This window comes from Tinamus guttatus, unplaced genomic scaffold (genome assembly GCF_059628265.1).
Source record: "Tinamus guttatus ecotype Peru unplaced genomic scaffold, ASM5962826v1 Tinamus_guttatus_pri_ptg000060l, whole genome shotgun sequence".
NCBI lineage: Eukaryota > Metazoa > Chordata > Aves > Tinamiformes > Tinamidae > Tinamus > Tinamus guttatus.
In genome coordinates this window covers 11236633-11257855 of record NW_028288594.1, presented here as the reverse complement: position 1 = coordinate 11257855, position 21223 = coordinate 11236633, and the positions used below count along the sequence as shown (strand labels likewise).

Here is a 21223-nt window from a genome sequence, read left to right as displayed (position 1 = left end):
GCGCTCCGCGGCGCAGGATGGAGGCCGCGGGCGGCGGGCGGGCGGGCGCGCTGCTGCGGGCGCTGCTCTGCCTCGGCGCCGGCTACGCGGCCGGCTACGCGGGGCTGGGCTGCTGGCTGCTGCCGCCGCTGCTGCTCTGCCTCCTGTGGGGCCGCAACCGGCGGCGGAAGCGCTCCCGGCTGGCGGCCGCCCTGGCGCTGCTGGAGGACGAGCGGGAGGCGCCGTGCGGGGGCCTGGCCGCCCGGCACCTGCCGCCCTGGGTGAGTGCGGGAGCCGCGGGCTCGGAGGGGTCCCGGGACGCGCTGCCGCGCCGGGAGCTGGGGAGGCTGCTCCGCGCCCTGCTCCCAAGGCGGCTTCCCGAAACTTAAACCCACGAGCGCCAAGTCCTCGCTGCCGGGGAGCAAGTGTTGGACTTCAAAGAACTGTCGCGCGGCGATAAGGGCAGCCGACCCGCTCTGTGCTTCTGCCTTCATTGGGCAGTCGAAAGGGTGATTATGTCCTTTCCTCATCAGCGTTTGCTTAGCGCGTGGAAGCGTGCCGGGGACTGCTCGGGCAATGCCTTTCTTGTTGCAAAGGGACTGTCAAGGAGCTCTGTTTGCAGGGAGCGTTCGCGCGGCGGCGCGCGGGGTCTGCAGTGCCGCGCACGGCGCGGAGCGAGGGGCGGCCGCGCTGCCGAGCGGCGGGGCCGGGACCCCGCAAGGGCAGGGCAGCTCCCCGCGGGGCTCCCGGGTCCCTCTGCACGGGGCTTCTGCTTTTTGTATTCACGGAGGTTTTACTACAGCGCCAGCACTACTGAGAATCGTGTTGTGGGCCCATGCCCTGATCCTGTGGTTACAGCGTTGCGTTTAGTTCTCAAGCCCCAGGGAAACACAAATTAAGCCCATTACTGTCCGTTTTAAATAGTAAAAGCCCCTCCCCAAGCAAAGCGCAAAGGTTTAAGGTTTTGTTGCTGGAAGTGTCCGAAATACCATCCAGAGTGTATCCCACACTCCAAGACGGTGGAGGGAAGGGATCGCCCCGTGCTCTGCACTGGGGCGGCTGCCCCTGGAGCACTGGGTGTCCCCAGCATGAAAAGATTGGGCAGATGGGAGGCCACAGCAGAGAGCACCGGGAGGGTCAGGGACTGGAGCACCGGGTATACGAGGAGACACCGAGAGCTGCAGCTGCTGAGGCTGCTTCAGGAGCAGGAAGGTTTAAGGGCGTCTCACTGCTGCCTTCCGCTGCCTGAGGGGTGGATGCAGAGGTGAGAGTCGGCCTCTCCTCAGAGGTGCCGCAGTGAAAGGACAAGGCTTGATGGTCACGAGCAGCAAGAGAAACTCCTTGAAACTCCCTCGAGGGGCCAAGCACTGGGCTAGAACGCAGGCAGGCTGTGGGATCTCCATCCTTGGAGATGCTCAAAACTCACCTGGAGAAGCCCTTGACCTCCCTACTTTGATATTATCCCTACCTTGAGAGAGGTTTGGACTAGGGACCTCCAGGATGCCTTCCTATACAAATTGTTCCACCGTTCCCAAACATAGTACGGCCCTAATGCAGGACAGAGGCTTGTGGTTGCTCCCCACAGTGTGATCCGCAGTGCCCGGAGTAACTGTCCTGCAGCCCATTCCTGACAGGGCATTCCTGGGAGATTGGCCAAAGTGGGAAGAGAGGGGTGAGCACTTTTACTTCATTCCTGACCGTAGCATTTTTGGAGTTGCCTGGAAGAAGGAAGAGTGTAGGACTGAAGGATAAAGGGGTTTCAGTGCGTGTTTGCTTGCAGCGTTCATCAGTATTTGCCCCCTCTTCTCCTTTCCTTTTCTACCCTGCTAAGTTTGTTCACCATCAGTTGGTGCCACAGTGCACTTGTCCCTCATGTTTCTTCTCATTTTTCATTTTCCTCCTATTCCCTCTTCTCCCCTGTGCCACTCCTGGAGGTTTCTTCTCACCCGCTGTCTATTCAGTCTATTGTCTGTGGTGTCATCTTTTTATAGCTTTCATTTGTGCCTCCCAACCTTCATGAATCTTCAATTGAAACCGCTCTAAAAACGGCTCCTGTGTTATTCTTTCCTGACGTGCAGGGGTGGGAGTAGGAATGAGATTTGGGCGAGCAGGAGTGGGGGCTGGAAGCGCAGTGAAACCCTCGGAAAGGCTCTGGAAGCAGCAGCAGTGGTTCCTGTGCGGTGCTGATGACCGTCCCGCGTCGCTTCCACAGCAAACAGCAAGTGGGAACATCCAGGGGGGCTGCATTTCCTCCTGACTTTAAACTTTGTGTTAAAAGAAGCTGATGCTACTGGTTACAAACGGTCCTTTTAAAATATCACCTGCTAGTTCTTTATGCAGAAGACTTATGCAGGGTTTCCTTCTGGCCATGAGCAGAGAGCCAAAAAAAGGTCTCTTAAAAATACCTTGATGGGTCCAGTCTTGTGTGGTTTGAACAGAACAGCGCTGTCAATCAGAGACGATTTCTACAATGACCATAGCTGCTGCCTGCTCCAGGGCAAGAGAGAGCCCAGCAGAACCTTATATGTTTTATTTTCTTGCTAGTAATTGGCCCTTACGCAGCATATTTGATCTTCAAAGCTTTTTTCCAATCATAAGTAATCCTTGCAGCATTCCTAAAATATTGGCAAGAATTGTGCTTGCTTTGGCGGATGGGGAAGACTGATTTTGATAGTGTGACTTGCCCAAGGCAAGTGTTATTCTGGGATAGTGTTAACTTCGGCAGTTCCTGGTGGCTGGATCTGGGCTTAGCAGGGGATGTTTTGTGTTTCTTCTCTTAACCATGCTGGACTGGGGATGAGTATGATGCTATTTAGAGCATCAACGGGAATTGTTTATAAAGAATATGGTAATATCCCTTTGTGATTTTTTTATATAATAATTGCAGATAATTTGAAGTATTATTCGAGCAAGGGAAGTGAGCTCTGCTCTGTACAGCAGGCAGGAAGAAAAGGGCAGCAACTGTCCATTGTACCCAAACAGCTCTGAGCACCTCTCTGAAAGCTGCCGAATTAAAGAGCAAACCCTTGAGTGAAGAGTCTAATTCACACACAGCCTTTTGTGCAAGGGGCTGAAGTATCATCCTGCCCAGGTTCTATATGGGGCTAATGATATCTAAGGAGTCCCTGCATGTTTGAGTGCCTTTGCAGTGCTGAATCCTGCCAGGCTGTTGTCCTTGTGGAAGATGCCATCGGTGGGGGCAGCAAGGCCGGGGCAGGCAGTGACAAGTGTCACTGGTGTGAAATAAATAAATATACAGTCATCCTACAGCAAAGTGTGGCATGTCGCTTTGGGGGGTGAAGGATCCTGTTTATTTATTCGTTTTTTAAAAAGGCTGGAAAAACCTGCTTTTCACAAATGATAGAGCTAACCTTTCTCTGTGAAATTTACACTGTCTGTCGCAGATGAGAATCATGATGAATAAGGCAGAAGAAAAAGGCTGAATTGGGACGTATTTCCATACAATCCGTTTAGTATGGATTGGCCCCATGATATTTTAATTTATGACTTAGCTTCTTCAAAAGCTCCGAGAGATGAAAATGCCGAGCTTTTAAGCTGACTGTGTGTGGCAATGGGCTTAATCTCTTACGGCACTTCTTTTTGCCTAAAGCCACTGGCACTGTGTCAGTGTTAGTGTAGAAATCCTGTCGCAAATAGTAAACTGAATTTCCCAAGCGGGTTCCTGTTTTCCAATGCATGTGTCCTGTTCTGGGGGAGCCCGAAACGGGCTCTCTGCCACTCGCAGTGCCAAAGGGAAGTCGCTTCCTGTGGCTTCCCACTGCGTCACCAAGATAGGGATGAGAAACCTAGTGCTGCTTTACTTCCCAACAGGATATGACACTTGCTTTAATCACATAAGTGCACCCAGAGACATACTGGCCCATCACAGCACGTGATGCTACTTTAGTGCAGATTTTAAGATGAGGTGATAAATTATAAAGGGCGTGTGCATGAGGGACAGGATCTCAGCTCACTCCTAAACCTATTCCAGAGTCCCCGGTATCTTTTTCCATATGCTGCAGCATGAGGAGGTGGATTGCATGTGGCACTCACTTTATTTTCCTCTGCATCCAGGTTCATTTCCCTGATGTGGAACGAGCAGAGTGGCTGAACAAGGTGAGGCTTCCCAGGCCATCTCCCACGAGCTGCCCCCAGCACAAATTCCACGGAAGTTTGGAGGAGGAAGTTTCCAAGTTGCTACAAGAAGGCTCAGTCATATCAGTGCCTGTACTTGTGGTTTGACGTGTGCAGTGTTGCCGCAAGAATTTGGCGAGAGCCACGTGTTTGCCTGGTTGGTCCAGGTTATGCCTCCCTTGGTGGCTGGGCATTTAAAGTGGAATCACTGAATCAGACTCTGTTCAGACAGAACTAATATCACCAGCTTGTTCTTTCTTACTGAAAAACAAACCAAAACAACCAAAGATCTGTTGTAGAATGATATGATGAATATGACACTTCATTCTGAGATATGTGTGTGTATACATATGTGTGTGTGTATGTATGCATGTATAACATTAAATTATCTATATAAGCTCTTGAGCTGATTCTCCCATCAGCAGGTTTACCTGAGCTCTCACTGGAACCGTGAGAATTCAAAGCAAAACAGCTGATCTGGCAAATTAGCATCCGGCAACAATTATGCTTGTTCTTTTTCTTAAGCAAACTGTCTTTTTGATGTAAAAGTTTACTTCACTCCTCTCTAAATAAAGCTAACTCCAGGGAGCTTTCCAACACTTCTCAGTAATTAGAGGCTTCAGCACTTTAGAAACTTTAACCCTGGGCTTTGCCAGTTGAGCTGCTGCACTTAGAAGCAGTCAGCAAGTTCTGTGATGTTAAAACTTACTCCTCAGTTCCTAAAGTAAATTCCTCTTCTGAGGAACAAGAATGGATCCTTCCAGAGGGGTGACTTCAGATCTGAAATGTGACTTGGTATTTTAAAAGGACAGACAGTAATAGACCGGTATTCTGCCATGTGTCTGTCCTTCAGTCGAAGGTATCTTCTGCAAAGAATATTCAGTATAATTTTGCTTTCACTGTTCCGTAGGTCCTTGTACAGGCTTGGCCATACTTCACAACAATTATGGAAAAAACCTTTAAAGAAGTTCTTGAACCGAAAATCAGAGCAAAGCATGTGCGTCTGAAAACGTGCACCTTTACAAAGATCAACTTTGGCGAGAAGGTAGTGTGAATCCTTTGCAGCACTTACAGCTCAGCCTCTTCTGAAAAGCTGAGACACGAAGGGGAGAGCATTTTGGGGGGATTCTAGGACTCAGCTCCTTAATAGCACTCAATATTTAAGAGAATGGTATTGGTAGGGCACCGCTGCCTCTCTTGTTCCCCTCCTGATCACCTGAGCATCTTCTCCACGAGAGGGATGCTGCAGGAGGCACAGAGATCCCTTCCCACTAACTGCTCATATCAAGGGATGGGGATAGAAAACAGGGCACTTATCAGCATTCCTTGCTGCTCCGTCTTTGTGGCAGGAGTTTTTGGTGCTTCCTTAGGCTTCATTGCAGCCTGAGCTCCTTGCAGCCAGCCCCATATCTTTGGACTTCCAAGGCTGTTCATACTATATCTTTAAGGACAAACTTGTGCACGTTGCTCTTTATTTACCTGTAGTTGTGCACAGTCTTTAACCTGAGCGCATGTATTTGGATTGCATGAGGAGAGCAAGACTCTTCAGTTGGCTGTGACTTTGAAGATATTAACTGTGTCTTGTCTGTCTTTACTGCAGTGCCCTAGAATTAATGGAATAAAAGTCTACACCAAAGAAATTGATAGAAGACAAGTTACTCTGGACCTGCAGATATGGTAACATAACATAATTGATTGTATAGGTGGTTCTTAATTCATTGCCCTTCTGGCAGCTGCCTGTGAGTTGATGGATATCAGAGTATTTTCCCTCAGCTCTGCCCTTCCACTGCAGTAGGGACAGTATTTCTTGCTCTGATAACTCTGTGTGTTGCCCTTCTGGGGTTCCTCTTCAGTCCAACTACTCCAGTTTTTCCAGGACTACTTGCACTATTTATTTATGTAGTTTCTTCCCCTAGACTGATCTTGTTTTATTCATTACTTGGTCCATGTGTCACCCAACATATTTGCTTTTTTTTTTCATTGCAGCTGCTCTTTCAGCAGAAAACTGCCTTGAGCTCTATTAGCAACAAGAAAATTAGATAAAATATTTGGTACCTTCCAGGCTGGTTTGAATGAGCTTGTTGTGTGTTTTGTCAACATCAGCACCACTGCAGAGCTAAACTCTCTTCTGGCTTAGCCTGGAGAATGAAATTACTGGGGAATTACCACTTGTGTGCTCTTGTAGCACTCTAAGGGTGGTGGATGACTTTTCTTCATGGTAGTGCCAGGAAAAAAAAATAGTGTGAAACTAAGGAATGACTTTGGCAACGACATGGAGCTGCTCGGAGCAGCGCGGGCTGCTTCACATGGCAGTGGCAGCTGCTCCGGGCCCTGGCAGGGCCCCGGCCCTCCTGCAAAATGGCTTGTGGCTCACCTGAAACCAGAGCATGTTGTGCTCTGGTGCAAGCAGGGAAGCAGCCTTAGAGATAGCGGGGTCAGTTTAGGGCCTTTGGCACTTGGACTCTTCCACGTTGAGATGGAGGGGCTCCCTGCCTGAAGGCTCTGCAGGAGGCTGCTGCTGTGCTCTGTTAAGTAGCTGCTCCCGGCTGCTTCTCCCAAGTACTCGTTTCTGCTCTCTTTTAATAACCAGCTGCAGAGGGGTTTCCCCACCCCCTCCTTCCCATCCCTCCAGCAGACCCTTTAGCATCTCCAAACTGGCCACTTGCTTCTGCTCCTCCTTCTGGCAGTAACTTTGCCTGAACCGTCATCTGATAAGCCAAGGATTTTGCATATGGAGCCAGGGGTGTTCAGCCTATCCTGTCCCTTTGGCAGGGAACTCCCCTCCAGGGCTGAGCTTTGGGCCCTGCTCCTCCCACGCTAGTCTGAGGGCAGCGGGTTCGGGTTGGGGCGGGCGAGCTGCGTGTCACCACCAGGAACGGCAGCCAGGGCTGGGTTTTTACCTGCTTTTCTCCAGGTTGCCAAAGGAACCTGGAAGGAGACAACAGGGAGGAAGGGAGTCCTGCTGTAAATACACTGTCCTGTCACATGAAGCATGCGTCTCCTTCCCACAGCTATTTACAGCTCCCTCTGTTAAATTCAGAATATCCCAGCAGGATGAGGGATGTTTTCATGTGGCTGGGAGAGCCGGTGTCTCCATTTGGGCACTGTGGCGGTGTCGGTGGCAACACTCGTGTTGCAGCAGGCTCCGTGCGCGCCGCTGCGGCCGCTGCTGGGGAGAGGAGCCGGCTGGCGGCGGCGGATGCGGGCGGCCCCATCCCACATCCATGAGGATGTAGCCGGGCGCACGGCGACGTGGCCAGGGCGGCTGCTCAAGCTCACGCAACCCGTGAGAGGCTGCTGTGCGTGTGCCAACGAGCGCCGTGTCCAAGGAGGAGCGTCTGGCCAGGGCTGCTGCAGCTCAGGGAGGACCTTCCGAGGCTCCCACAGTCGGGAATGAGCCCCGGAGCAGTGTGGACATTCCCAGTCAGCGCAAACAAACATCGTCTGTCTGTGTACGGAGAGTGAGAATGGGTGCTGGAGCGAAGGGGCAGCAGTGAGTACCACACCTGAAATAACCTCCCTTAACTTTCACTGCAAAGACCAAATATTTCTCAGTATATCTGATGTCATGAGGAAGTGAGAGGAACTGAAAGTGACCCTTATCTTACAGGATCCCCACATTAGAGGTTTCTACAGATTAGGAAGATCGTGGACTTGCATTTTACATGTGGACGTTGTTGCATACTGGCAACTGTCCTTTGCTGCTGTCTTCCCAGCTAGCATTGATGTGTGCTCCAGACTTTTCTTAATCAATGCTGGCAGCTTGATTGTTAAAGTAAAATTCAATTATGACCCATAGAGTCGAAAAGCCACTGATAAAGTGAGAGCATTTTATCATCTTACTTGTTTTCCATGCAAAGGTGCTTGGAAGCAAACTTGCATCTCAGCTACCTCATTTTGTTTTTACCTTGTTTTTACCCTTCTAAGCAGAGCTAGTGGCAGAGCTTCCTTCTCTCTCTCATCCCCTCTGAAGGCCCTGGCTGCTGAAAAGCTGTGGTTTGAATCACCGTCCACAGGGCTGAATCCTGGCACCTCAGCTCTGGATGGTGGAGTAACGCACTGTGCGTGTGAGCGTGGTTCGCTTTGCAGTGCCCAGACCACGGTGACCTCTCCCTGGTTGGGTTTGAGAAGCGTAGCTTGTTGCAAAGACACTGCAGCATTTGCATGCCTGCATGTCAAAGCTAAACATGACTTCTTCGCAAGGGAATTCCCTTGTCAGGGCACACGTGCAGAGCTTGGTCATGGTGTTGTGCTGCCTGGGCCAGGACAGACAGGGAAGGGGAGCTGCCACTTCCCGTGGGAAGCTGTTATCCTGGATAATGCTCCTCCCGCCCTGGCGGCAGCTCTGCTCCACTCCAGTGTTCAGTAGTGCTTTGTTTATAGGCACCATCCCGAAACCTCCGCACACACTACAAATGCTTCCCACTTTCTGCCTTGTGTCAGGATTTTTACTCCTGTTCCATCAAGGAGAAAATTAATCTCTGAAACCCAGAGACTTTGATTTGGCATGGAGAGAAGCATTTTCCTGCTTGATTTCCTTCACAGTCAGCATGGAAGCTCTGGCTCAGCTTTCATCACCAGGAGATGTGAGGTCTACAGGTTCATCGAGGCTCTTCAGTCTGTTTCTGCCTGGTCCCCATAGTGTGACGGGGCACTGAGTGCTGCCATTCAGGTCGGCGTCCTTTCCTCTCTTAGATTTGGGATACAGCAGCTCATTTGGGAGCAGCTTTGCTTGGGAGCCGTGAGAAAGGGCACTTAAAAGTTCCTCATTTGTATGGGCAGCAGCTGTCAGCAAAGTCAGTGGTGCAGTAGGTCTGGTATCACATGGAGTTACCAGAAGAAAAGAGAGAGGCTGCTTTAATTAAATCTGTTAATAACAGCTTGTGTGTCCATAGCATCAGGGCATTGGGAATGGGTATGTAAAGCAGTATCTCATCAGAGCCTGACTGTCCTGTGCGAGAGGACTGTCCTGGGGCCTTTGATAGGAGAATCGAGGCTTTGAGGTGACCCTTTGCCAGGCACAGAGAAAGGAGTCCATGCTTTTTCTTCCAAAATCTTTTGCTGAGATGATGCACTCAGTTGTTGCAAATTAAGTCGGTGTAAATTTTATCTTGGCTTGTAGGACTGAGGGGAAATTGAGACTTGCCCACAGGTCTTCTGCACAGAGTTTCAGCCATTTATCTCTCTGAAAGTCCTGTCATCTGTCTGTTCTGTTCACATATCCACTCCTCCGCGCTCCCGATCTACAGCTTTCAAGCGACAAACAGGGAAGTACCAGAGCTTCCCCAAGGGCTAAATTGAAGATGAGATCTCACCATTTCCAGGTCTGTGGAAATAAACTGGGAGAGCTCTGGGATCTACAAGTGTTTGGCCCTAGGTCTAAAGCAAGAATCTGCCTGCTGAGCTAGGGAGCTGACAGTCGTGTCCACCGAGTGAATGAATGCCAAAGCATTCCAGAAATGCTCCCTAAAAGTGCAGTTTTCAAAACAGGAGCAGCTTCTCTAGTGCAGCTGCTTGACCTCCCACTGCTGCCTGTCTTGCCATTAATCCTTTAATTGCCAGAGCTGCGGTGGGACCGTGCAATCCCTGCTCTATAATCATGAGAGGCTCAAAGTGTTTGAAAGCACTATTGCATCCTGAAAAGGATGTCTTGGAACTCAACTACTTCCTGTTTCATTCATCTGATTTGTTACTCTTATAATATTTTTTTTTCCGTTGGAAATGTTGTGACTTCTCATTTCTTGCACTTTTATGGCATTTTTAGTGCACGAGATGTCATGGAGGGATAGTGTAATAATAAAAATATATACAAGTAAAAGTTTGTCAGCATTTCCATTTACCCTTTCAAAAGAAGATCTGAACTTCCTCTGAGCTTCTGAAATAGTTAAATTTGCTATTTAGCAAACTAGCAAATCTTTCTGGATAATCACTGTCACCCAGTGCAGACTGGAGAAGTAATCCAGAGTAGTATGCAGCAATACTTTGGGCTTTGGTGGGATTAACTGAGTTTGTAGGGTCTCCCAAGAAACTGAAGGGTTTGGGAAGCTTGTCTAAGCAGAGCAGAGAAGCAGCACTTGCTTCCTAGGTGAAGGTGAAGGGCAGAGGGTCTGGTGTCTCAGGAGCATTTCTGCTGGGACAGAGGGGATGGGAAGGATGCACTGAGTGGAGGAGGCAGATGAAAGCAGTGAACTTGAAACAAGAAGTAAAACTAAGGAAGGGAGAGCACCTGGCATGACGTGATGCCTGCTGTGGTACCCAGACTTCAAAACAGGCTTGTGTGAGGGTGCTGGAGAAGACACACGGCTAGGATGGGGTGGGAAGAGCTTTTGATTGTGTGGAAAGTCATAAGGATTGTAAATGGGAACACTGGAAGTAATATTTGCTGTGTGCTGGACACTGGCAACAGGCAAATTCAATTCTTCTGGATTAGTGCAAATTAAGGGGCTCATTTTGGCTTCCTATTTAGACTGTGGTGACAAAGCTTTATTAGCAGTCAGTGTAATGGACTGTAAGATATATTAAAACTGTAGAAATTAATAAATGTGAAAATAATTATATGACTAGCTTATAAGGAGGATTGTGATAATTTTAGCACGCCCTGTGAGGCTGGTTATTTAAAAAAATCAGAATGCTCTACCATTGAAGGCTTTAATTTGTATATTATGAACTTCTTACATTCTGCTAACTGACTCTCTGTTGATAAGTTTGGAAACTTTGCTTGTAGAAATGAAGACTGCGCAAGGTTACACATTCTTTGCACTGTTTTTTTTGTGGGGAGAAAGAATCTGTTCATGAATAAATTAAAGGGTAAAATTAGTGGCAACTCCAGCCCATATACACATGTGGTCAGCGCAAAAAAATGGTCTCTTTTCTTTGATCGTGGGATAGAAGTGCACACAGGTGAGTACAGCACATTTGCTGCATGCACCATGGTACCTGTACACCCCACTTTGCCTACTGTTAATTTGTGTGTCTGTACCACAAAGAGCTATTCCTCCAAGGACTGAAAGGAAACCTAGGAGACCTTGGACTGTTTTCTGCCAGAGGCATCAACAAATCTGCTGGGTTCCGCTCCTAGGGGAGTGACTTGGTTTTTGCATCAAAACTTTTATCTAACTCTGAAGTGGTTTCCAAATGGCAAGAAGTACCCTCTTTGGCTTTCATTTTATTTAAAGCCTGATGTTCTCCATGGCAACTGATCAAAATCCAATCTAAATCACTGTCCTTTACCTCAGCCTTAAGGAAACCAGGTTATTTTTAGTGTTGACTTTGTTCTTCTGGGCTTTTTGCTTGTTGGCAAGGATGAGCTGTATCACATAGAGTCCTAAACATGATGGCAGGAGGGCTCTGCATCAGCTCAGAAGTTGGAACACTGGTTTCTTTTTCATGGTATTGGGGCCTGTGGCAGAGAGGGGAGAGAAAGAGCAATTTCTGTGACCCTGAATTCCCGGTGAGCCCCTCAATCCCTTCCTAAGAGCAATTCTTCTCCACTCAGTCCTTCCAGTCCTAAGAATGGGAAATCAACCTTGAAATACAGCTGGAAATCTGTCGTGCTCTGGCGGTGTGTCAGTAAACTCATTTTCTTTATTTTCTGTACAGATTTGCTCCGCAGGCTATTGCAAACTGGAATAACGTGAGAACTTTCTTTCAGTTACGTAGGGGACTGTGAGCTTCATATGGACATAGCGAAATTTAAGCTTGGAGTGAAAGGCGTGCAGGTAAGTGCAATGCTAAAGCTGCCCATTTAAGCCTATAGCAGGTAGCATGTCCCAGTGGAGATGTTAGGACTTGACTAGGAAACCACAGGCTGACTGAGTTGGGGCAAATCACTTAATCAGCTTGTGTTTTGGCTGGGAAAATGATGCCTTTCTTGGCCAGCACCTAACCGTTAGTTTTAAGCTTCTTAACATGGCTCTTAAACAGGCCCAGTGCTAGAGCCCTGAGCGTGTGTGAGCCAGCTCTCGTGCCGTGAGTTCAGAGGAGCTGCATGCTCATAAGAGCCCGTTAGGTTAGCATCTTCATAAAAGGTCTTAGATTAGTCTTACAGCCTGTTCTTACAACGCTGGTGACAGGTAGCTCACAAAGCACCAACAGGATGGTGCTCATCCACGGGCTGAGTGGCAGTCAGGCTTGCACTGGTGGGGGAGGAGGAGAGGGGTTACTTTTGTCAAATTCTAAGTAAAATTATTTCCTTGGTGTGCTCTGTTTGCAGTTGTATGGGACGCTGCGGGTGATACTGGAACCTCTCCTAAATGATGCGCCTTTTATTGGAGCAGTGACGCTGTTTTTTATGCAGAGACCGGTGAGTCGCTAGCGAGCTGCGGTCTTGCAGCCCCTCACTCCTTGGTCTGCCTTACTGTGTGGACTGGTCTTCAGTGCGTGACACAACCAGGCCATCACCACTCACCCAACTATACAACTGCTGTTGTTGAGGCTGCTGTTGGGTTAGCAAATTAGTGATTGTTAAATGCTCATCTTGGAAGGGAATGAATTTGCCCTGTTCGCTTACAATTGCCATAAGTTACCTGCTTCAGGGTAAGAACAGTGGATGTTATGATGGTGACAACAGGCAGCACTTTTGCAGGCACTTGCTGCAAGGCTCCTGGCAAATACTGCATCCTTGGACCCATTCATGCTTTGAAAGCTTGCTTGTTTATGCTTACATACACCTCTTAGCTGAGTCCAGTTTAAAGTATGAGAAACATTCTTGCCCTGTAAGAACAAGCTACAGAATTCTTTGTTTGCTTCTGTTCTTGAGCTAATGGAAGCCGTACAGTTTTGATACTGGATGAGGTTTTTTTGTGTGTGTGCTTGTATATAATAGCATTATCTTAGCACCTCTTTTGTTTATTGGGTGAATAGAAATAGAGATCTCCTGAAGTTGATGTTGCTTATAAATCCTCCTGCCCCAAGGCATGAATCAAACCCAAGGGTGAGGAAACAACCTCAAACATAGGTGGAACTGATGGATTTACCAGAGAGGTCTCTGAGGCATCTGGCAATGACCACTGCTAGGGGCTGGATACTGTGTTCCCCTCTGAAACCCTCATTTCAAGCATGGCAGGCAAAATAGATAAGGAAATTGTTATGAGATGTTAGTTTAATGTGTAAAGACATTAATTTACTGTTGCAGTTTTTTTTCCTTTTTTTTAATAGCTGGCTTTGTTTTAGAAGTGTTTACTTTCCCCTTAAATTCCACATTTATCTTGAAAGTAATTTTGCTTATTTTGTGTTATTTTTCTCCTCGACTTTTTAGCACTTGGAAATCAACTGGACCGGCATGAGCAATCTCCTGGATGTCCCAGGGATTAAGTGAGTGTTTTGCTTCATTTTATTACTTTTTAAAATCATTCAGAAGGTGGGCCAGCTTTCTTGAGTCACCCTGGAAGTTATTCTCAAGAGAGACCTGTAGAAGGTGTTACATTGATAAGCACCCCAACATATCTGGTTGTGGAGTTTGCAAAATGTGAATAAGAAGCTTTTTATTTTGAAACAAACTTGCTTCTTGGGACTTATGATAGAAACAGTAAATTACCCAAACCAGTGGGTAATTTACTGGTACCCAAACCACAGTGGTATCTAACCTGGAAAATGAGCCCTTCTTTACCGTGTGTGAGTTACTTACAATGGCAGATGAGCAGATCTAGGTGATTAGTAGTCAGTGCATATGCTTATTTGCCTTAAAGTGGAAATAAGGTGCATACCCAGACTTGCAGTGCTCTCTTGTCACACAGAAATACAATCCCTGATAAAGAAATCTCCAACAGATTTGAAATGAAAAAAAAAAAAATCCTTCCCTTTTTTTTCTAATCTACCTCACCCCACCTTTCACTAATCAGAAAACCTGTTTCTTCACCAATGCCTCTTTGGTTGGTCTCACACATGAAGCTGGCACAGCAAGAACAAATATCTCAGGGGTTTTCACTATTTTAGGTGGTCAAAATGTTTCTCCAGATAGGAGGAGTTACTTCTTCCCTTGCTCATCAGGGGAAGGAGGAAATTTTGTCTAATGAGAGCAGAACACATGCTAGGGACCTAGTCATTACCCTTCTCCCTTTAAAAGTGAGCCCAGACAGCCCTGCTGCCCTCTCCTCTGCTGCAGCTTGTGCTTTACAGATGCCTAGGAAATAGCTGACTGCCCTAAGTGACAACTTAGGGAATGAAGTGCAGTAAAGGGTTTCTGCAGACCTTTGATGCCAAGTGAGAGGAAGTTATTTTTCTTAATTTGAGAGCAGCGTTTTGCCTCGCAGTTTGCCCTGAGAGCTCCTGTTTTTATCAGAGGAATTAATCTCTTCTCTTTTCTAATGCAGCTTTCCTTAATCCTCGCAAGAAGAAGCTATGTAGGTGTTTCAACCTCCAGCCACTCTTATAATTAAGTGCAAATTTGGTGTCCTAAATCTTTGCTCCCTGGTTCTCTCACAGTGATTTGAAGGTAGAATCCCTTGCTTGTTCATCAGCGCTCACATAAGCCATGAGCAAAGACATACCTGACTGAGTAGGCTGAAATACAGGTTGGACAAGAGCTCTTCCTTCCAAAGGAGCCTGGCTTACCTGGGAGTAAAGAAACTGGATCCTGTCATCTGTTCTTATATATAAGCTACATAGAGCTGGGCTTACCCTAAGTTTGCAGAGAAGGGACAATCTGACTTTCCTGTTGAGGGGATTTTGACAGGAAATCTAACTGCCTAACCAAGGATTTCAGCTTCTTGGTTTTACAGTTAGACTAGGAGAAGCTTTTCCTTCCACCTGGGTGAAACCAGTCTCAGCTGTGACAATGTCATTGCACAGTCTTAGCCCAAGAAGCTGCCTGGTAAATGCTGGGGAAGGTAAGATCATAGGTTCTGCAGAGCCCCTTCCTCTTGCTGTGCCACTTTTTTCCATTCTAACTATAATTGTGATGGATCGTAGAGATTTAGGTATGTTGTTTTGGCTTGTTCTTCCTGCAGTGTAATGTCGGACTCGATAATTCAGGACTTCATTGCCTCGCGGCTGGTTCTACCAAACAGAGTCACGGTGCCTCTGAAGAAGAACATGAACATTGCCCTCCTGAGGTTCCCTGTCCCATATGTGAGTGTTTTCAGTGAACCTGGTGCACTTCTCAAGCACGCATTCCCTGAGAGGGGCAAGTGAGTTCAGTGCCAGGGTCCTGTACATCCTGTTCTCATCAGCTGTTTCCACATGGATTTTAGGCTTTCTGTAGGTAATACCTCAAATATTACCTGTAAGTAAATATCCAATATCGGAAATACTGGATAGTTCTCTGTTTGGGTCAGGATGAAGGGGTTCTATCCTCTGTATGTGGTGGAGAAGTCAGTTTAAACACTGAGCTCATTTATCAACTTAAACCATTGGTGTGATCTGAGGCTATGACAACACAAGATCTTCAGCTAGAGAAAGTAACTACACAAGCAAGAATTATTCATCTACTTTGATTTCTTTACTAATGCTATGAAAGTGTGTAAAAAAGGAAGGTCAGAGGATAAAATCTCTTCATTAAAGCAAATATTTAAGAGGGAAAAAAAAAGCCCCAAACTTCCTGTTTGACACATCCATATCTTCAGTCTCCCACATCTCCCAAGTGCCTAATATACTTGCTGATGGGGCAAATATAAATGAATTAGAGACGGGTGCTCTGTCTTGTAAACTTACCTCACCAAATTAAAATTGAATGGCCATTCTGCAATAAAATAGAAACCTGCAAGTGGTTTCTTGTTCAGTTTGTGGGAATGGAGCTTGATTACACACAGGATTTGACTGTGGTTGTCATCCTCTGTGTGTATATATATGTTTCTGATTTTAAAATAAAATTGAAGAACACTTTCTGCCCAATTATCTAGATAGAAAAATCTCCTAAATGGATACAAAATTCAAAGTAAATGGTGGAAAAAGTAATTGTTGTCTTACAGTTCTGCCATCTGAAAGATTCTGCATCAAATTGCCAGTCTTTGCAAACCTGTCATGCTGACTGTCCCTTCTGCCTATAATTACTAGTTTTAGGAAGCAGCATATTGTAATTATCCAAAGATCACACTTCCATGGCCATTTTTTCATCCTCTTTACCCAGGGAGTAGTAAGAGTTCATCTGCTGGAAGCTGAAAACCTTGTCCAGAAGGACAGTTTCCTCGGTGCCATCAGGGGAAAGTCTGACCCATACGCTCTGCTTCGTGTTGGCACAGTGCAGCACCGAAGCAAGACGGTCTCCCGAGATCTCAACCCCCTCTGGAATGAGACCTTTGAGGTACTGAATCTCGTGACCCTTCAATCTACAGGACGCACAGCTCTTCTGTGGACTCCCCTGTTACCTGGCTGATCAGCCAATTCTACCTCTTAAACAGATTCAGATGTGATTTGCAACTGTAAAATGGTGCTCAGTTTGATCCAATTTACATGTGTGGGTTTTCAGGGGACATGCAGAGCTTAAATATTAATCAGTGTAGCAGTCTGTGCAGCTGGTCTGCTTGAAAACAGATTCCTGTCTGTATTGGAAGCCTTTAGCTTCACCCTGTTTTGTAAACCCTTACTAAGGATCCCTCTTTGAGAAGGTCAACTTACAATTCAAAAACAAGCCAACTGGTTTTGAATTATTTTCAGCTGTAACCAATTGCCTTGTTCTAAGATTAGCCATGAAGCAGCAGGGAGTGTCCTTATGTGTCACAGCTGTGAAGTGTTATGTCCCTGTCCACAACCTGTGCTGGGAACATGTGTGAATGCTTGTTGTTGTAAATCAGCACTTCTTTTTCCTCCAGTTTGTGGTTCATGAAGTACCTGGTCAGGATTTGGAAGTGGACTTGTATGATGAAGATCCAGATAAAGATGACTTTATGGGCAGGTAAATTAGTATGACTTTTCTTCATGCTTCAAAAAAAGGGGTAGTTTTCAGACATGTTTGTTCAGTAAATTTGAGAAATTCATTCTGGGAATTAGACCCTTTCTCCTCCTTGTACTCACTTCTAAGTGAGCTCAGTCTAACTGGGATTGTTTCTTATTGCTCTGATACTCTTGATGCAGTTTTCTTATAGAGGAGTTCCCTGTAGCACTTTTGACACCCTCTCCTCATTCTCCCAGAAAATGCACAAAATCCCGGTGACTGGCAGCCTGGAAACTGCTCTCAGCAGGTGACAGGCAGGAGTTGTGGTTCTCTCATGGGTGGAGCAGCATCACCCATTTTCTAGGCAATAGCATGTGGGAGAGCACAGAGAAGGTCATGAGCTTTTCCCAGCATGTCAGGTCCTGCTTTTTAAGAACAGTTATCTTCGTATTTTCTTGACTTAAACAAACAAACCAAAAAACACACACAAGTAAATGAAGAAAAGAACCCAACCTTTGCACAGGGGCCAGTAGTTCCTGAAACAGGAGATCCAGGTTATTCATACAGGAAAGTTAACATTGAAGGAAGCTGTGCCCTTTATTCAAACATTTACATCCAGAACGTCAAGTGTTATTAGATTCTAGTGCAAACAGCTTTGAATGTGGCAGAGGATAAGCCCTGACACCAGTGGAGAACCTTAGGAAGCTGTTAGAAGTGGTGGTTATTGCCCAACGTGAGATTTGGAAGCACTTTAAAGGGGATGAGGAATGTGCAAGCGTGTTGCAGTGAATATGTCTACAGGTGATGCTTGTAACTCTTATTATTTAGAAGAGCTTTCTCTTTTTTTTTTTTTTTAGTATTTTTTTCTTTGTCCACTAATCAGCAGTATGCTGTGTGCATAAATAAAAGCTGAAAGCTTTACTTTTTTTTTTTTTTTTTTTTTTTTTTTTTTTGTCTTGCAGCTTGTTTATAAGCCTGGCGGATGTCATGAATGACAGAACTGTCGATGAGGTAAAGGTCACTGTATATTTGTAAAGGGGGTTGTGGTGCACCCTGAGAGGTGCTCCCACTCTCACTGTCTATCACTGCAGTCTTTCTGTGTGCTTGGGGCTTCCTTACATACTTGAACTGTGTTATTTTCACAGGAAGAAACAAATCTAATTGTTTTTGCTCAAAAAACCTAAAGTAACTAGTGCAACTGTTTTTACAAGCAATCTGATAAGCTCACACAGGCCTGAGGTTATGGTGAGCCAGGGTGAGGGTATCTTGCCTTGGTACCACATGCACCCTATGTACCAGTTGTTTCTACAAGATTATGGATAAATTTTAGCCAAGTGTTTGAATTACTGAGGGAAGAAAAGACCTGATCTTAGTGTGGCTGGTCCTGCAGCCTAGCACTCTGCAGCAGTCCAAATATCCATGTGCATGGCATATATATGAGTATCTGATTTTCTGGGTTCTTGGTTTGTGATTCCCAAGTAGGTGGACCTGGTACAGTCTAAGTGTCCAAAATTCAAAGTGAGGAATGCAAAATGCAACCCGTGTGTTCTCTGTTGTGCACGTAACTCCTAGTGATTGCGACATATTGTAGGTATAAGAATTATTCTGCCTCACAGTTGTCAAGTTATTCTTTGTTGTCTCCATTTAGTGGTTTCCCTTAAGCAAGACAACAAGTGGACACTTGCATTTGAAGTTGGAGTGGCTTTCGTTAGTAAATGACCAAGAAAAGCTACATGAGGTGAGTAAATTTACTTAAGGCATTCAGGTACTCTATAGTCATTAAGAAGTGTGAAAATAGGAACCCGAAATAAACTCCTTGTGGGGTATTTTTGGAGGTGTTTTATTCTGTTTGTTTGTTTTGTTTTGGCAGAGTTTTGTTTGTGAGGTTTTAGAGATGGTGGGTGATTTTATTTTATTTATTTATTTATAACTGGGGATGGGGAGGGCCTTCCCAAAGAGGAAGGTGTGTACTTGTCCCACGTCACTTGGTAATCCAGGAATAACTGAGATCTGGCAGCTCTTTTTACTTAAATTAACACTTCTTTTTTTTTTTTTTTTTTTTTTTTTTTTTGGACTCACTGCTGTGACAAAATGGCCTCACATATTTCCCTTCCCTATTTCTTCCTTTCCCTTTTTCTCTACACTCTGCATAGTCCCCATGCATCTGTACATCCCAGCTAGCCATAAACACTCAACAGTGATGCTTGGTGGCACCGTGGCTATTCTCTTACCAGGATTGCTTGGATCTGTCTCCCAAAGATGCTACCTCTCCATCATCGCTCAAAAGTCTTTATGTTCCACCAAAATAAATGAAACAGGGGATTGAACTGGGGTTCTTAATGATCTGCTTAAACGAGTCAAACTGTTGTGTATTGGCTTGTGCCCCTCTCGGTCGCAGGTTTTAGGAGAAGGCTGAAGAGCTGCCCACCTTTCAGGACGTGTTCCCTGAATTCACATTGGGCTTTGGTTTGTCCCTGATGAATGACCCTGCCTGTCTTGTGTTTTGCTTTGTTTTACTCTTTGCTGGTTTTCATAGGATAAGAAGGGTCTTTCCACGGCAATTCTGATAGTCTACTTGGACAATGCTTTCAACCTTCCAGTAAGTATGAGCCACATGCAGCACTCCTAACTTTTTTTTTTTCTCTATCTTTTTTTTTAAGCAAATTAATTCTTTTAAAATATTCTTTTGCCAATCAGAAAAACCAGTTTGAGTACTCAAATGGTGAATATGGAGCAAAGAAGCTGAAAACTAACAAGTATCTGAAGGTAAAAATTATATTTTTCCCATTCCTGCAAAACCACATGCTGAATTATACTGTGTTATAACAACTGGACCTAGCTGATTTTAAAGGGAGATTATCTCTTTGCACTGGCTCAAGATCTTAATTGAAAGTCTTCCCTAGTGAAAGTCAAAGAGGTCTGAGGGGAAGTGCATCAGTAAAATATTTGGTTGCATGTGAGGGGATTCCTTATTTTTATTTTGTCCTGCTGCCCTTCCTGCCGCTGCAGCAGCTGCTCCTCTGCTGAGCTGTGTCCTGGCTTGATGGAGAGGGACAAACTCTCCGCTCCATTGCAGAATGGCCCCACAATTCCTTCTCCCACATTTTTGGCAAAGCTCTGGAGTCTCCTGCTGTTCACGCCTCTCCCCTCTTTGCTTCAGGTTGCCTTTTTCCCCAAATACTGTAGGGGAGAAAGTGTTTCCCCTGTTTCATTGAACAAGCTACAGGAGCCACAGCTCTGAGCAGTGAGATAGAGCTTTGCTGTTACCTGAGCATCTGACCACCAAAATGCAGTCTTTAAAGTTTAAATGAGATATGGTGTGATCTACACAGCATTCAGTACTCCTTCATTCTGCACTTCACTGAGTGCAGTTCTTTGTGCTACCCCCAGACCAAGTCCTCAGCCTTTGCATGGATGATTTTGACATGATGCTAATACCCTTTTGGGAAGGGGGAAGGAAAGGGTGTCCTAGGGCTTCTCTCTATCATTTCCTCCCCCTGCCAGATGGATGCTGTAACATTAGGATGAAAGAGAAGAGCTTGGCACAAGAGGTTCAGTATTATTTCTTCTAGACAAAAAAACCTTACACCAGTGCCAGCAACTTGCTTATAGCTGCTTTACAGTGAGTTGTAAGCCCAGGAAACCATTTCTGCATCAGGAAATGATGAAGAATCCCAGTGCCCACACCAGTGAGAAGACTGGTGTCCTATCACCCCATGGTGATAAAAACAGCTGCTTATCCATTTATACCTAAATGCATAAAGATCTGGCTTAAATGTGAGCTCTTGGTGTGGAGAGTAAGAGTACACTGGGTTATGGCTGGAATCTTTCCTGTATACTGGCCTGTTAGTTCAGGTGTCCAGAGTTTGAAAACCTAATGAAAATAATGTCCAGGAAAGAGCTTCAAATAACTGTAGTGGTTTGTAACTGCTGCCTGTAAATTTATGAATGTCTCTTTTCCCCCCTCCCCGCCCTTGTATTAAATGGCAGAAGATGGAGCGAGAGCCTTCCTCCTTCGTCCTGCTCACTGTAGGGAACACGACTCAGAAAAGCAAGGTGAGGCTGCTTGACTCTTCAGCTTTCCTAAGTGCTGCCAGTTTGGAGGGCAGCTAATGCCAAGGTGCCCCTTGGGAAGGTCAGGATGGGCGCAGGTGACACGTGGTGCTGCCACTCAGGTGACAGTCGCAGAGCCCCTGAGCTCCTGCAGGCACCAGACAACCTGATGCAGACCCTGCTGCCTGTGCACAAGCAGGCAAGAGGATCCGCACTGAAACTTGCTGTTTTTCCTTCATTTCCTCATCT

At 46.1% G+C, this 21223-nt stretch overlaps 2 protein-coding genes across 2 annotated transcripts in view; one reads left to right on the top strand and one right to left on the bottom strand.

The window, feature by feature from the left end:
• LOC104580026 (glycerol-3-phosphate dehydrogenase 1-like protein) overlaps nucleotides 1-21223 on the bottom strand; it is a 320964-nt gene that overhangs the window by 189693 nt on the left and 110048 nt on the right. The window lies entirely within an intron of this gene.
• The window catches only part of ESYT3 (extended synaptotagmin 3), a 28044-nt gene continuing 6838 nt past the window's right edge, over nucleotides 18-21223 (top strand). Inside the window, exons 1-15 of the mRNA XM_088519423.1 lie at nucleotides 18-260; nucleotides 4054-4095; nucleotides 5024-5158; nucleotides 5714-5790; nucleotides 11765-11831; nucleotides 12326-12415; nucleotides 13370-13425; nucleotides 15060-15180; nucleotides 16178-16351; nucleotides 16860-16942; nucleotides 17884-17932; nucleotides 18570-18659; nucleotides 19458-19520; nucleotides 19619-19687; nucleotides 20912-20977. Coding sequence (XP_088375549.1) covers nucleotides 18-260; nucleotides 4054-4095; nucleotides 5024-5158; nucleotides 5714-5790; nucleotides 11765-11831; nucleotides 12326-12415; nucleotides 13370-13425; nucleotides 15060-15180; nucleotides 16178-16351; nucleotides 16860-16942; nucleotides 17884-17932; nucleotides 18570-18659; nucleotides 19458-19520; nucleotides 19619-19687; nucleotides 20912-20977 — 1425 coding nt within the window. The remainder of the gene's footprint in view (nucleotides 261-4053; nucleotides 4096-5023; nucleotides 5159-5713; nucleotides 5791-11764; nucleotides 11832-12325; nucleotides 12416-13369; nucleotides 13426-15059; nucleotides 15181-16177; nucleotides 16352-16859; nucleotides 16943-17883; nucleotides 17933-18569; nucleotides 18660-19457; nucleotides 19521-19618; nucleotides 19688-20911; nucleotides 20978-21223) is intronic.